General features: G+C 44.2%; 1 protein-coding gene across 1 annotated transcript in view; it reads right to left on the bottom strand.

Moving 5' to 3' along the window:
• si:ch73-390b10.2 (Golgi pH regulator) overlaps positions 1-14,358 on the bottom strand; it is a 67,013-nt gene that overhangs the window by 50,809 nt on the left and 1,846 nt on the right. The window contains exons 2-3 of the mRNA XM_059970530.1: positions 13,114-13,173; positions 9,326-9,429 (exon numbers count right to left, since the gene is read on the bottom strand). Coding sequence (XP_059826513.1) covers positions 9,326-9,429; positions 13,114-13,173 — 164 coding nt within the window. The remainder of the gene's footprint in view (positions 1-9,325; positions 9,430-13,113; positions 13,174-14,358) is intronic.

Raw genomic sequence — 14,358 nt, 5'->3', positions numbered from 1 at the left:
ACAATTTCACTGAAATATTGGTATAAGAACATAAGAATTAGGAACAGGAACGAACAACTGTTATTGTTTTACCACACAATTAAATCATGACTGATGCATTTTAACCTTAGCATATCTTGTCTTCACCATCCCATAACTATTTGAATCCCTGAATATCTAAAAATCTCTTGGCCTCTGTTTTAAATATTCTCAATAACTGATCTTTCACAGCTCTCTTGAGCAGAGAACTTGACTACTCCATTAAGAAATTTCTTCCCATCTCAGCTGTGAAGAGCCAACTCTGCACTGTGAGAATCTAACCCACTGGTTCTACACAGCTCTGGAGCAACACAATGCTAGAGGTTAGTAGATTTTTGGATATTCAGAGACTCAAAGGTTATGGGGTTAGTCAAGGAAGGTGATGCCAAAGCAATGGCCAGCACTGCAATACTTACAGATTACTATTTCCTGAGCCCATAGAGGATGAGCAAAGGGATCTTGAGGTCCAAGTTTAAAGTCCCCTGAAAGTGGCTACATAGGTTGATAGAGTGATTAAGAAAGCTTTGAATGCTTGCCTTTAGTAGTCGGGGTATTGAGTTCAAGTCAGGAAGTTATAAAACTCTAGTTAGGTTGCATCTGGGGTATTTCATATACCTCTGGTCACCCCATTATAGGAAGGATGTTGAGGCTTTGGGAGAGTGCAGAGAGGTTTACCAACGTACTGCCTGATTAGAGGGCATGTGCTATAATGAGAGGTTGGACAAACATGGGTTGTTTTCTGTAGAGTGGCAGAAGATGAGGGGAGATCTGATAGAGATTTATAAGATTATGACAGATGTAGAGGGAGTAGACACACAGTATATTTTTCCAGGGTTCAAGTGTCTAATACCAGACAGCATGCATTTAAGGAGCGAGGGGTAATCTCGAAGCAAATTATTATTTAATTATTTTTACACAGAGAGTGGTGGGTGCCTGGAATGTGCTACTTGGGGTGGTGGTGGAGGGACTTTTAAGAGATGTTTAAATAGGCACATGAATGTGAGGGAAATGGAAGGATATGAACATTGTGTAGGCATTTCGTTGGCCATTTGATTGCTAAGTTATTTGGTGTGGCACAACATTGTGGGCTGAAGCGCCAAACAGCTACACTGTTCTATGTTCACAATTGCAGCAAGAATCTCACAATACTACACTGACTGCATATACAAAGTTGATGTCAGAAATCCAATTAGCTCAGATTGTGGACTTCCTATCAATCAGCAAGCTCACACACAATACACAGATAACAATCTAGTACATGTCACAATAAACTGAAAGTGTGACACACACATACAAATATAAATAATTCTGCCAAATTGTTCAAAGAAATGAGGTGTACTCCCTGGTGTCTTGGGTTATATTATCATCTAACCAACACAAGTAAAAGCAGATTTTATGGTCATCATCTCTTTGTAGTTCAAGGACCTGCTACAGAGGCTACCTTCTCTACTGTTAACATTACCACAGTGACCACAGTTCAAAAGTACTTCACTGAGATTGTGATGATACAACAGAAATACAAGCTTGCATTTCTTTCAATCAGTATTGCTAAAAACTGATTATTTGATAACCTTTGTCCCCTTCACCTATAGCTCAGCGAGTTCCTGCCATGATATTTTTTGTTGCCTCCATCTCCTAGTCCACTTCTGTGGCAAGGATTTCCCCCCCCCCCCCCCCACACCTGACCTTTTCTCCCATCTCCAACATACCTCCTCTTCCCAGACATCCCACTTTGGATCTCTGCCTGCTCTGTATCTTTTCATTTCTAATTGCCAATGAGGCATCAACCATCTCAACTTCAGCACTCATCTCTCCTCTTTGAACTTTACCCCCTCTGAATCCCCCTCTGTCAACTCAAGTCACTTTTATTGTCATTTCGACCATAACTGCTGGTACAGTACATAGTAAAAATGAGACGAAGTTTTTCAGGACTATGGGGTTACATGACACAGTACAAAAACTAGACTGAACTACACAAAAAAAACCAGGAAAAAAAACAAAAAAAAACACAACAACTACACTAGACTACAGACCTACCCAGGACTGTATACAGTGCACAAAAGAGTGCAGGTATTACAATAAATAATAAACAGGACAATAGGGCAGTAAGGTGTCAGTCCAGGCTCTGGGTATTGAGGAGTCTGATAGCTTGGGGGAAAAAACTGTTACATTGCAGACATGAGGAAATCTGCAGATGCTGGAAATTCAAACAACACACACAAAATGCTGGTGGAACACAGCAGGCCAGGCAGCATCTATAAGGAGAAGCACTGTCGACGTTTTGGGCTGAGACCCTTCGTCAGGACTAACTGAAAGGAAAGATAGTAAGAGATTTGAAAGTAGTGGGGAGAGGAGGAGATGTGAAATGATAGGAGAAGACCGGAGGGGATGGAAAGGTGATTGGTGAAAGTGATACAGAGCTGGAGAAGGGAAAGGATCATGGGATGGGAGGCTTCGGGAGAAAGAAAGGAGGGGGGGGGGAAGCACCAGAGGGAGATGGAGAACAGGCAAACAACTAAATAAGTCAGGGATGGGGTAAGAAGGGGAGGAGGGGCATTAACGGAAGTTAGAGAAGTCAATGTTCATGCCATCAGGTTGGAGGCTACCCAGCCGGTATATAAGGTGTTGTTTCTCCAACCTGAGTGTGGCTTCATCTTGACAGTAGAGGAGGCCATGGATAGACATATCAGAATGGGAATGGGACGTGGAATTAAAATGTGTGGCCACTGGGAGATCCTGCTTTCTCTGGCGAACCAAGCGTAGGTGTTCAGCGAAACAGTCTCCCAGTCTGTGTCGGGTCTCACCAATATATAAAAGGCCACACCGGGAGCACCTGACGCAGTATACCACACCAGCCAACTCACAGGTGAAATGTCGCCTCACCTGGAAGGACTGTCTGGGGCCCTGAATGGAGGTGAGGGAGGAAGTGTAAGGGCAGGTGTAGCACTTGTTCCGCTTACAAGGATAAGTGCCAGGAGGGAGATCGGTGGGAAGGGATGGGGGGGGGGGGGGGGGGAAGGAGTGGACAAGGGAGTCGCGTAGGGAGCAATCCCTGCAGAGAGCAGAAAGGGGCGGGGGGGGAGGGAAAGATGTGCTTGGTAGTGGGATCCCGTTGGAGGTGGCAAAAGTTATGGAGAATTATACATTGGACCTGGAGGCTGGTGGGGTGGTAGGTTGGCTTACAAGGATAAGTGCCAGGAGGGAGATCACGCTTACAAGGATAAGTGCCCGGAGGGATATTCTGATATGTCTAAAGATGAAGCTACACTCAGGTTGGAGGAACAACACCTTATATACCGGCTGGGTAGCCTCCAACCTGATGGCATGAACATTGACTTCTCTAACTTCCGTTAATGTCCCTCCTCCCCTTCTTACCCCATCCCTGACATATTTAGTTGTTTGCCTGTTCTCCATCTCCCTCTGGTGCTTCCCCCCCACCTCTTTCTTCCGAGGCCTCCCGTCCCATGATCCTTTCCCTTCTCCAGCTCTGTATCACTTTTGCCAATCACTTTTCCAGCTCTTAGCTTCATCCCACCCCCTCCGGTCTTCTCCTATCATTTCACATCTCCCCCTCCCTCCACTACTTTCAAATCTCTTACTATCTTTCCTTTCAGTTAGTCCTGACGAAGGGTCTCGGCCCAAAACGTTGGCAGTGCTTCTCCTTATAGATGCTGCCTGGCCTGCTGCGTTCCACCAGCACTTTGTGTGAATTGTTACATTGTCCGGTCGTGAGAGCCCGAATGCTTCAGTGCTTTTTCCCAGATGGCAGGAGGGAGAAGAGTTTGTATGAGGGGTGCATGGGGTCCTTCATAATGCTGTCTGCTTTGCGGATGCAGCGTGTAGTGTAAATGTCCATGATGGCTGGAAGAGAGACCCCGATAATCTTCTCAGCTGACCTCACTATCCATTGCAGGGTCTTGCAATCCAAGATGGTGCAATTTCCGAATCAGGCAGTGATGCAGCTGCTCAGAATGCTCTCAATACAACCCCTGTAGAACCTGATGAGGATGGGGGGGGGGGGGGGGGGGGGGGGTGGGAGATGGACTTTCCTCGGCCTTCGCAGAAAGTAGAGACACTGCTGGGCTTTCTTTGGTATGGAGCTGGTGTTGAGGGACCAGGTGAGATTCTCTGCCAGGAAAACACCAAGAAATTTGGTGCTCTTAAAGATCTCTATGGAGGAGCCATCAATGTTCAGCGCGGAGTGGTCGCTCTGTGCCCTCCTGAAGTCAACAACCATCTCTTTTGTTTTGTTCACATTCAGAGACAGGTTGTTGGCTCTGCACCAGTCTGTTAGCCACTTCACCTCCTCTCCATAAGCTGACTCGATGTTCTTGCTGATGAGACCCACCACGGTCGTGTCATCACGAACCTGATGATGTGGTTTGAGCTGTGCGTTGCAGCACAATCGTGGGTCAGCAGAGTGAACAACAGTGGACTGAGCACAGAGCCCTGGGGGGGCCCCCGTGCTCAGTGTGATGGTGTTGGAGGTGCTGCACCCGATCCGGTCTGACTGAGGTCTCCCAGCCAGGAAGTAGTTGATGTCCTGTATGCCCTTCCACATGCGCCGTGTGTCACTGCAGTCCTGGAAGTGACTGTGGATTAGCTGGGCGTGTGCACGCTTTGCCTCTCTGATGGCCCGGGACAGTTTGACCCTTGCTGTTGTTAGGGCTGCCTTGTCGCCTGCTCTGAAGGCGGAGTTGTGGGTCCTCAGCAGCACACACACCTCCGCGGTCATCCATGGCTTCTGGTTAGTGCGTATAGTGATGGTCTTGGACAGGGTAACATCATCAATGCACTTGCTGATGTAGCTGGTCACTGATGCTGTGTACTCCTCTAAGTTGGTAGAGTCGCCATCAGTTGCAGCCTCCCTGAACATGAGCCAGTCAGTCCTCTACTCCTCTACTCTCTCCGCCCCAACCCCAACCTCACCATCAAACGTATGGATAAAGAAGGTGGAGTTGTCGTCGAATGGACGGACCTCTACCTTGGTGAGGTCAGGCAGCAACTCTAACTTACCTCTTCAAAAGGACCCCACTCAGGACCATCAGGACATTGTCTCTGGAACCATCAATAACTTCATCAACTTGAGAGATCTCCCACTCACTACCACCAACCTCAGTTCCCTTACCTCACACCGCTTGTTTCTACCTCCTACTCAAGATCCACAAACCTGACTGCCCAGGTAAGCCCATTGTTTCTGCCTGCTCCTGCTCCACTGAACTTGTGTGAGCATATCTTGATTCCATCTTATCCCACTTGGTTCAGTCCCTTCCCACCTACATCTGCGACACTTCACATGCTCTCAATCTTTTCAATAACTTTTAATTCCCTCGTCCTGATCACCTCATTTTCACCATGGATGTCCAGTCCTTGTACACTATTGCTCCCCCATCAAAAAGACCTTAAAGCTCTCTGCTTCTTTCTCGGCAGCAGACCCAACCAGTTTCCCTCCACCACCATAGTCTCATGTCTGGTGGAACTGGTCCTCAAACTCAACCATTTCTCTTTTGGCTCCTCCCACTTACTTCAAACTCAAAGTGTAGCAATGAGCATCCACACTGTCCCCAACTATGCCTGCCTTTTTGCTGGCTATATGGAACAAGCCTTCCCTGGTAATACACCCCAGCTCCTTTTGTGCTGCACTGACCACTGTATTAGTGTTGCTTCATGCACTCATGCTGAGATTTCAACAACTTTTTCTCCCAATTTCCACCCTGCCCTTATATTCACTTGGTCCATTTCTAACCACACTCTTCCCTTTCTCAATCTCTCTGGCCCCATCTCTGGAGACAAAGTGTATACTGATATCATATAAACCTACCGACTCCCATAGCTATCCTGACTACACCTCTTCCTACCCTGTGTCCTGTGAAAATGCCATTCCCTTTTCTCACTTCCTTCGTCTTCAACATGCCTGTTCCCAGGATGAGGCTTTCCTTTTCAGGTCTTCAGAGATGCCCTCCTTCTTCAAAAAAACAGGGTTTCCCTTCCTCCACCACTGATGCTGCCCTCACCCACATCATTTCTCGGACATCCCCCCTCACCCCATCTTTCTGCTGCCCTAGTGATAGAATTCCTCTTGTCCTCACCTGCACCCCATAAATTCTGCATCTGGTACAACATTCTCTGCAACCTTCACCATCTTCAACAGGACCCTATCACCAAATACATCTTTACCTCTCCCCCACACTTCACTTTCCACAGGAATTGCTCTATCCATGATTCCCTTGTCCATTCAACCATCCTGAGTAATCTCCCTGCTGGCACTTAGCTCTGTTAGCAGAAAAAGTGCTTCACTTGTCCACTCACCTCAATTCAGGGCCCCAAACCATCCTTTTTGTGAGGCAACACTGCACCTGCAAATCTACTGGGGTCATCTACTTTAGTTTAAGTTTGATTGCCAATAAATCAGTGAGTAAGACTTGCAGTATCCCACATTAACAATATTCAATAGGGTCTTGCAATCACAAGAAAAGTGACTAAGATGATCACTCGCTGTGAGAATGTGCACCGACAGCTCTCTGATGCAGCTAAGTCCAGCTCCTACAGTTTATCCACCAATGAGCAACTCGCTGATGGGACCTGCAGTACATTAAGTTCGTAATGACCAGCAGAGTCTTGTGATCATAAAAAAAAATACTCTTATAATCGACAGTAACACCTCCAATTGACCCCATAGAATCTGCTGCAATTAAACATGTCACCAGTTGTATCTGGTGTTCCCAATGTATTGGTGAGACCTGACATAGATTGGGGGACTGCTTTGTCGAGTGCCTTCATTCCATCCACAAAAAGCAGGATTTCCTTGAGGCCAACCATTTTAATTGCAATCGCCATTCCAATTTCAACAAGTTGATCCATGGCCTCCTCTAATGCCATGATGAAGCCATGTTCAGGTTGGAAGAATAAGACATATTCTATCTGGGTAGCCTCCAACCTGAAGGCATGAATATCGATTTCTCCAACTTTCAATAATTTTATCCTCTCTCTCCCTTCCTTCTTGTTCAATTCCCTACTTTGGCTCCCTCTTTACATCCTCCCCTCTCCTCATTGGCCTATCACCTCCCCTGATGCCCCTCCTCTTCCCCCCATAATCTATTATCCTATCAGATGGCTTTTACCTTTCCACCTATCACCTTCCAGCTTCTACTCTTTCCCCTCCCTCCAGCTTCTCCCTTCCAGCGCTGATGAAGAATCTTGGTCTGAAACACCGACTGCCTGTTCTCCTCCATAGATGCTGTCTGACTTGCTGAGTTTCTCCAGCATTATGTATTTGTTGCTCTGGAATTTCCAGCATCTGTAGAATCTCTTGTGTTATCCGATTATTCCCTTGTTGCTGTTTGTGGAAGCTTGATGTATCTAAATGGATTGCAACACTGCTTATATTATGACACTAATTCCAGAGTGTCTCAGGTTACAAAAGACCTGACTTACAGAGTCTGTCTTTCCACTATTTCTTCCAGACTCTACTCTCAGGTATAGTACTCAAATCTCTTCCCCAGGAAACAATGCCAGGACCGTTCAATGGTTCTTTAAACTCTCCTCAGGGAAGGGCAGACATTATGAACGACAATCTACCTCTCATTAGTGCACATTTTTATTAAACTATCTATCATTTAATCATGGTCAAGGTTGGTCATGGCTTAAATCAACCCCTGCCTCGGGTAGAACTTGGACCCACTACAATTTGCCCTTCACCACATAGGTCTCCTGCAGAAACAATCTCAATGGCTCTCCACACGACTTTAGATGATCTGGACCTAAGCCTATGTCAGGATGCTGTTCATTTGACTGTAGCTGAGGATTTAACACCATCATTCCTACAGTGCTGATCAAAAGCTACGGAACCCGGGTCTCCGTACCTCCCTCTGCAATTGGATCCTCAACTTCCTAACCCGAAGATCTCAATCTGTGCAGATGGGTAATAACATCTCCTTGCTGACAATCAACACTGATGCACTTCAGGGATGTGTGCTTAGTCCACTGCTCTACTCTCTCTACACTAATGGCTATGTGGCTAGGCTCAAATGCCTTCTATAAATTATTGATATACCAGTTAGTTGAGTGGTGTCTTGCACTCAACGTAAGACCAAAAAGCTGATTGTGAACTTCGGAAAGGCTAAGATGAGGGAACATGAACCAATTCTCATGGAGGGATCAGAAGTGGAGAGAGTGAGCAGTTTCAAGTTCCTGGGTGTCAGTATCTCTGAGGATCTAACCTGGTCCCAACATATCGATGCAGCTAAAAGAAGGTAAGACAGTGGCTATATTTCATTAGGAGTTTGAGAAGAATTTGTCACCTAAAACACTTGAAAACTTCTATAAAATATACTGTGGAGAGCATTTTGACAGGCTGCAGCACTGTATGTTTTTTTTTTGGGGGGGAGGGTGCTACCGGACAAAACCAAAAGAAGTTACAGAAAATTGTAAATTTAATCAGCTCCATCATAGGTACTAGCCTCTGTAACATCCAAGACATCTTCAAGGAGTGGTGCCTCTGTAAGGTGGCATCCATTATAAAGGACTCCCATCACCCAGGAGATGCCCTTTTCTCATTGTTACCATCAAAAAAAAAGGTACAGAATGAGCATGAAGGCACACAAAGCGATTCAGGAACAGCTTCTACCCCTCTGCCATCCATTTTCTAAATGGGCATTGAACACTACCTCACTTTTTTTCTTTTTTTGTACTATTTCTAACTTAACTATTTAATATACATAGGTATATATACTTACTGTAATTGATTTTTTTCTATATTTATCATGTACAGCATTGTACTGCTGCCACTAAGTTAACAAATTTCACGTCTTATGCTGGTGATATTAAACCTGCCTCTGATTCTGATTAGAAGGTCAACACCTACTGTCACACACTCAGGTTGCATTGAGATAAGCATTTTTTCAAATTACTTGCTGGTAACAACTCCTATCACCCACGCTCACTTCTGCAAATCCATTTTCACAGGATATAGGGACTAAAGATTTTTTCATATGATTTTGGGAAAATATTTTCTGACTTCCAAAAAATTCAGTTTATGGACAGTTCTCAGGAACCCTTACACACCTAGGGACACCTTCAAAGGAACTCTTTAGCTGAGTTTCCCAGTGTAACAGCTGCAAAATATATCATCCTGGTGTGTAAATAAGAGTGAAGAAGTATGCTTTGATTTTCTATATTAAATTAATCCCAAGTCAGCGTTCAAGGAATTCTGATAGCCTTTCTGTACAACTACAATTTCAAAAGAATGCTCTTGGGTAGTATGAGAGGAGATTTAAGCCTACACAATCATGATAAGGAATACACTCACCTGCTGTTTAAAACACCCAGAATCTCAAAGATGATGAGTTCAAACATAGTGCAGGAGAAAGCAAACATCACTGAGAAAACTATTTGGACAACATATTGTCGGACCTGCATCAAAAAAGGAAGAGGGTTCAAAGCAGAACACAGCACAGTGCAGATCCTTCAGCCTACAGTATTATGTCAAAGTTTTAGAGTCCGAGACATAGAACACCACAGCACAGAAACAGGCCCTTCGGCCCACCTCGTCTATGCTGAACTACAAATCTGCCTAACACCATCGACCTGCACCCAGACTATAGCCCTCCATACCCCTCCCATCCATGTATCTATCCAAATCTCTCTTGAGCATTGAAATCAATCCTGTATCCACCACTTCCACTGGCAGCTCGTTTCACAATCTTACGACCCTCTGCATGAAGTTCTCCCTCATGTTCCTCTAAGCATTTTGCCTTTCACCCTTAACCCATGACCTTTAATCTAGTCTCACCCAACCTCAGCCTGCTTGCTTTACCCTGTCTACACTCCTCATAATTTTCTGTACATCTATCAAATACCTCCTCATTCTCCTATGCTCTAGGGATAAAAGTCCTAACCTATTCAACCTTTCCCTGTAACTCAGGTCCTCAAGACATCTTTGTAAATTTTCTCTGCATTCTTTCAATCTTATTTATATCTTTCCTGTAGGTAGGTGACCATAACTGCACATAATACTCTAAATTAGGTCTCACCAACATCTTATACAACTTCAACATAACATCTCAACTCCTTTACTTGATACACTGATTAACAAAGGTCAATGTGCTAAAAGCTCTTTTTACGACCCTATCTATCTATGCACTATTTTCACGGAATTATAGATCTGTATTCCCAGATCCCTTTGGTAGGGCCCTACCACTCACATGTAAGTCCTACCCTTTTTCCAGCTGATCCAGATCCCACTGCAAACTTTGATAGTCTTCCTCGCTCTCACTACACTTGCAAACTTGTAATCCACAATTTTGCTGATCCAGTTTACATTATCACCCAGATCACTGATATAGTTGATAAACAACAATGGTACTACCAATGATCCCTGTGGTGCAGGGACTAGTCACAGGCCTCTAGTCAAAAAGGCAGCCACTTATTACAATTCTCTGGTTTCTCCACAAAGCCAATATCTAATCCAATTTATTACCTCATCTTGAATGCCAAGTGACTGATCTAACCTTACCTTGCGGTTCTTGCGCTCAATCCCTGATTAATGAAGGACATCACAGCACCCTGTCGACTTGTGAGGCAATTTTGAGAGATCTATGAACATGGACCCCAAGATACCAAAGTTTCTTCACACTGCTAAGAATCCTTTTATCAACCTTATACTCCTCCTTCAAGTTCAAACTTTCAAAATGTATCACTTCACATCTTTCCAGATAGAATTCTATCTGCCACTTCTCAACCACCAAGCTCTGCATCCTATCAATGTCCTGTTGTAACCTACAACAACGGTGTGCACTATCCACAAAGCTGCCAAGCTTTACGTCATCTGCAAACTTACTAATCCACCCTTCCATTTCCTCATCCAAGTCATTTACAAAAATCACAAAGAGCATATGTCCCAGAATAGATCCCTGTGGAACACCACGGGTCACTGACCTCCAGGTAGCATACACTTGATATACCATCTCCCTCTGCTTTCTGAGGACAAACCAATTGTGAATCCACGTAGCCAGGTTTCCCTGGATCCCTTTCCTCCTGACTTTCCGAATGAGCCTGCCTTGTCAAAAGCCTTACTAAAATCCATATACAAATTGTTTTGTCACTACCCTTTGAAGAATTCACTCAGGCTTGTGAGGCACAACCTGCCACTCACAAAGCCATGATGGCAATCCCTATTCAGACTCTGCTACCTGAAATCTGTAAAGGCTTTCTCTAAGAATTCTCTTCATTAATTTGCCCACCACTGATGTAAGGCTCACTGGTCACCGGCTTCAACCGGATCAACTCAATTAAACTGTATTTTTGTCTTTTTTAAAAATGCATTTTTTATATTTGCAAAACCCTGATGATGGATATGAATAACTTAAAAGTACTGCAGGTCTACTCCATCAGCAAGTTGCTTGTCTGCAGAGAAACTGAAGGAGCTGGACTTGGTGCAGACCATGATGCTGCCTGCATCAGAGAGGCATCAGTGCATAAAGGAGGTGTGCAGTCTAGGAGTGAGAGATCATCTTAGCCGCTTTTCTTGGATCACAAGATGCTATTGGACATTGGTGATTTTTAATGCTGCAAGTCCGATTGATTGGTTTATTAGCGAACAGCAGGGCAGCTGGGTAACTTCGGTCATAGTGAGGACTAGGCCTCAGGCCACTGTGTCATCTATTTGCAACCACTCATGAGAGGCGTCAGAATCAGGCGCTGCACCAGAGTGGGTGCTGCTGCCCCATTGCTCGCTTGGCAAAAGACAAGGCGCATTGTGTTCGACTGTAGACTGCGGCAACATTCATGGATTCAGGGACTTGGACTACTTCTTTTGTGTGACTGTATGTCACTGCTATTTTATGTGCTTGCTATTATCTGCCCTGTGCTTTGTGGGTGCTGTGTGTTGCACCTTGGCCCTGAGTAGTACTTTTTAATTTGGCCATATTAATGGTATTCACGTATGGCTGAATGACAATTAAACTTGAACTTTTACTGTAATTCCTAGGAGCAGCCCTATTACCTTCCTTGCACTTGCATTACAAGCTACAGTTTAATCATTAGGAAAGCTACAGCATCTGAAAAGCACCACTGAAAAAGACAGGAGAAACAAATATTCAGAGTAAATCAACGCAGTAGGTAAGAAGGAAAGTAGGTGTATCCAGGCTGCCCACTGTAATTTTGCTTTGCATTTATACCATGCAAAAGAAACCTTTTGCCCATTGGTTATATATCAGCAATTATTCTCCACAGTGTCTTCTCTGACTTTCACCCGATCATTCATTTGACATGTGGCTGAGGTTTGCACCACTGTAGGCAAGTGGATTGTTATGCTACTTCAGTGAGGTGTTAGAATCAACATATTGTTGAGGACTGAGTTCAGAACTAGGCTAAGCTGGGTAAGGAAGATAGTATCTTGGGTAAGGGCAACAGTGATGGTTGATTGATTATTGTCGTGGTCACAAAGCCAAACATTGTGCTGACATAGAAAATCTGCATATATTTTATGTACAATAAAATTAGTTTTGTTAAACAAAGAATAGAGAAAAATACAGGCCACAATACTTGTAAATGTTTTTTCTTAACTCCACAGCCTTAGTGTAGATATCATCCACACAAATATTTTATGCACTTTTTCCAGTGTTTTCTCTTTGCAATAGGAGATATGAAATTTCCCAATATTTCAAGAGTGTTGTAATCAAGGTGTACTGAGAAAAGAAATATCCTTATACACCAGAAACCCCATACTCTATGTATTGGTTCAAAGGTAAATAGAAACTTTCATCACACACTTTGCTCTGTGTGGCCAAAATGGAAAGCAGAACTCAACATCACCTTGAGGTAGTCTACATGTGGTCTAACAAAGATACCTTATGTCCACAGAGGCATGTTTATGGTGACAAATATTGTTCACAGTCCTTCATTGTTCTGCATTTCCTGACCAGAGACCAATAACACAATTTCTATCTTTTTGATTTTTACTTCTCTACTGACTTTGAAAGGGCAACTTTAACATTCACCACAAAACACCAAAGAAATTCAAAACTGTACAACTGAAGTATAGATAGATTATTTTGAGCAAAAGTATCAAGTAACAAACAATTCAGAAGAATTTACCTCATAGTCCTTGAATAACTGGCGCATGAAGAAAAGCCATCCGAAGCCAAAAAAAAGTACCTGGTAAAGTGATGCAGAAAGGGAGAAGATGTAGAGTCAAAGTATATATACAAAAAGCAATCACTATATACACTTCACATTATTGAACATCAAAAGCAACACTCATTGGAATAGTAGGAGGGTGACCAACGGCTTAGTGGATGGAGATAAACGAGGGCAGATGCTGGAATCTGAACAAAAACTAAACTGCTGGAAGAAAACAACTGCTGGAGGGCAAGCAGTTTCCGTGGAGATGACATTTCAGTTGAGACCTTTCTTTAGGCCTGAGAGCACGCTGGAGAGGAAGGGCATAGCTGGTTTATAGAAGGGAGAGGGAGGGGTGAGACAGAGGCTGGTAGAGTATGAGAGGAGGGATAGCAAGAGGAAGTTGTAGGTGGAACCTGATAAGGGGCAGATGATGAGATGATGGGCAGATGGAACCAGGTGGGAGAGGGTTACCAGTCAAGAAAATATTTTATTTTTGGAAGGTATAGGCCCTTCTACCTCTTTGACCCATGCTTTAATCCCCGATTTAATCCTAACCTGATCATAGGACAATTTACAATGACCAACTAACCTACCAACTTGTAGGTCTTTGGACTGTGGGAGGAAGCTACAACACCCGGGGGAAAGCTCTATGGTCAAGGGGAGAATGTATACAGACAGAGGCAGACATTGAACCCTGGTGGTTGGTACTGTAAAGTGTTGTACTAACCAGTAAGCTACTGTGACACCCCAATATGAGGGGGGGGGGGGTTGGTTTTGGAGCAAGTGAGATCAGGAGGGAGGGAGGGAGAGATGGATACACAGATATGCACACACAATAAACCTAGGTGGATCAGTGAGAGAGGGAAAGGAATGCAGGGCAGTTGTCATCTGAAGTTGGAAAATTCAATTCATTGGAATATAGGCTACTCAACTGGAATACAAGATGCTGTTATTCAGGGTTGGGCCTCACCCTGGCAGTACAGAAGACTGAGGACAAACAGCTTGGTGTAGGAATAAGAAAGAGTGTTGAAATAACAGGCAACTGCTTAAGGTGGCTGTTATGGGCAGAGTGCAAGGGCTCTGTAAACCTGTCACCAATGCCTCTACCTATGTCTCATCAATGTAGAGGCCACATCGCGAGCACTGAATGCATTGGACAAGGTTACAGGAGATGCACCTGAATCTCTACCTCATCTGAAAGGGCTGCTCAGGTCCCTA

The sequence above is a fragment of the Hypanus sabinus genome, chromosome 5, assembly GCF_030144855.1.
Source record: "Hypanus sabinus isolate sHypSab1 chromosome 5, sHypSab1.hap1, whole genome shotgun sequence".
Classification (NCBI taxonomy): domain Eukaryota; kingdom Metazoa; phylum Chordata; class Chondrichthyes; order Myliobatiformes; family Dasyatidae; genus Hypanus; species Hypanus sabinus.
The sequence above is the reverse complement of the archived record's forward strand: the minus strand, read 5'-3'. Positions and strand labels throughout refer to the sequence as shown.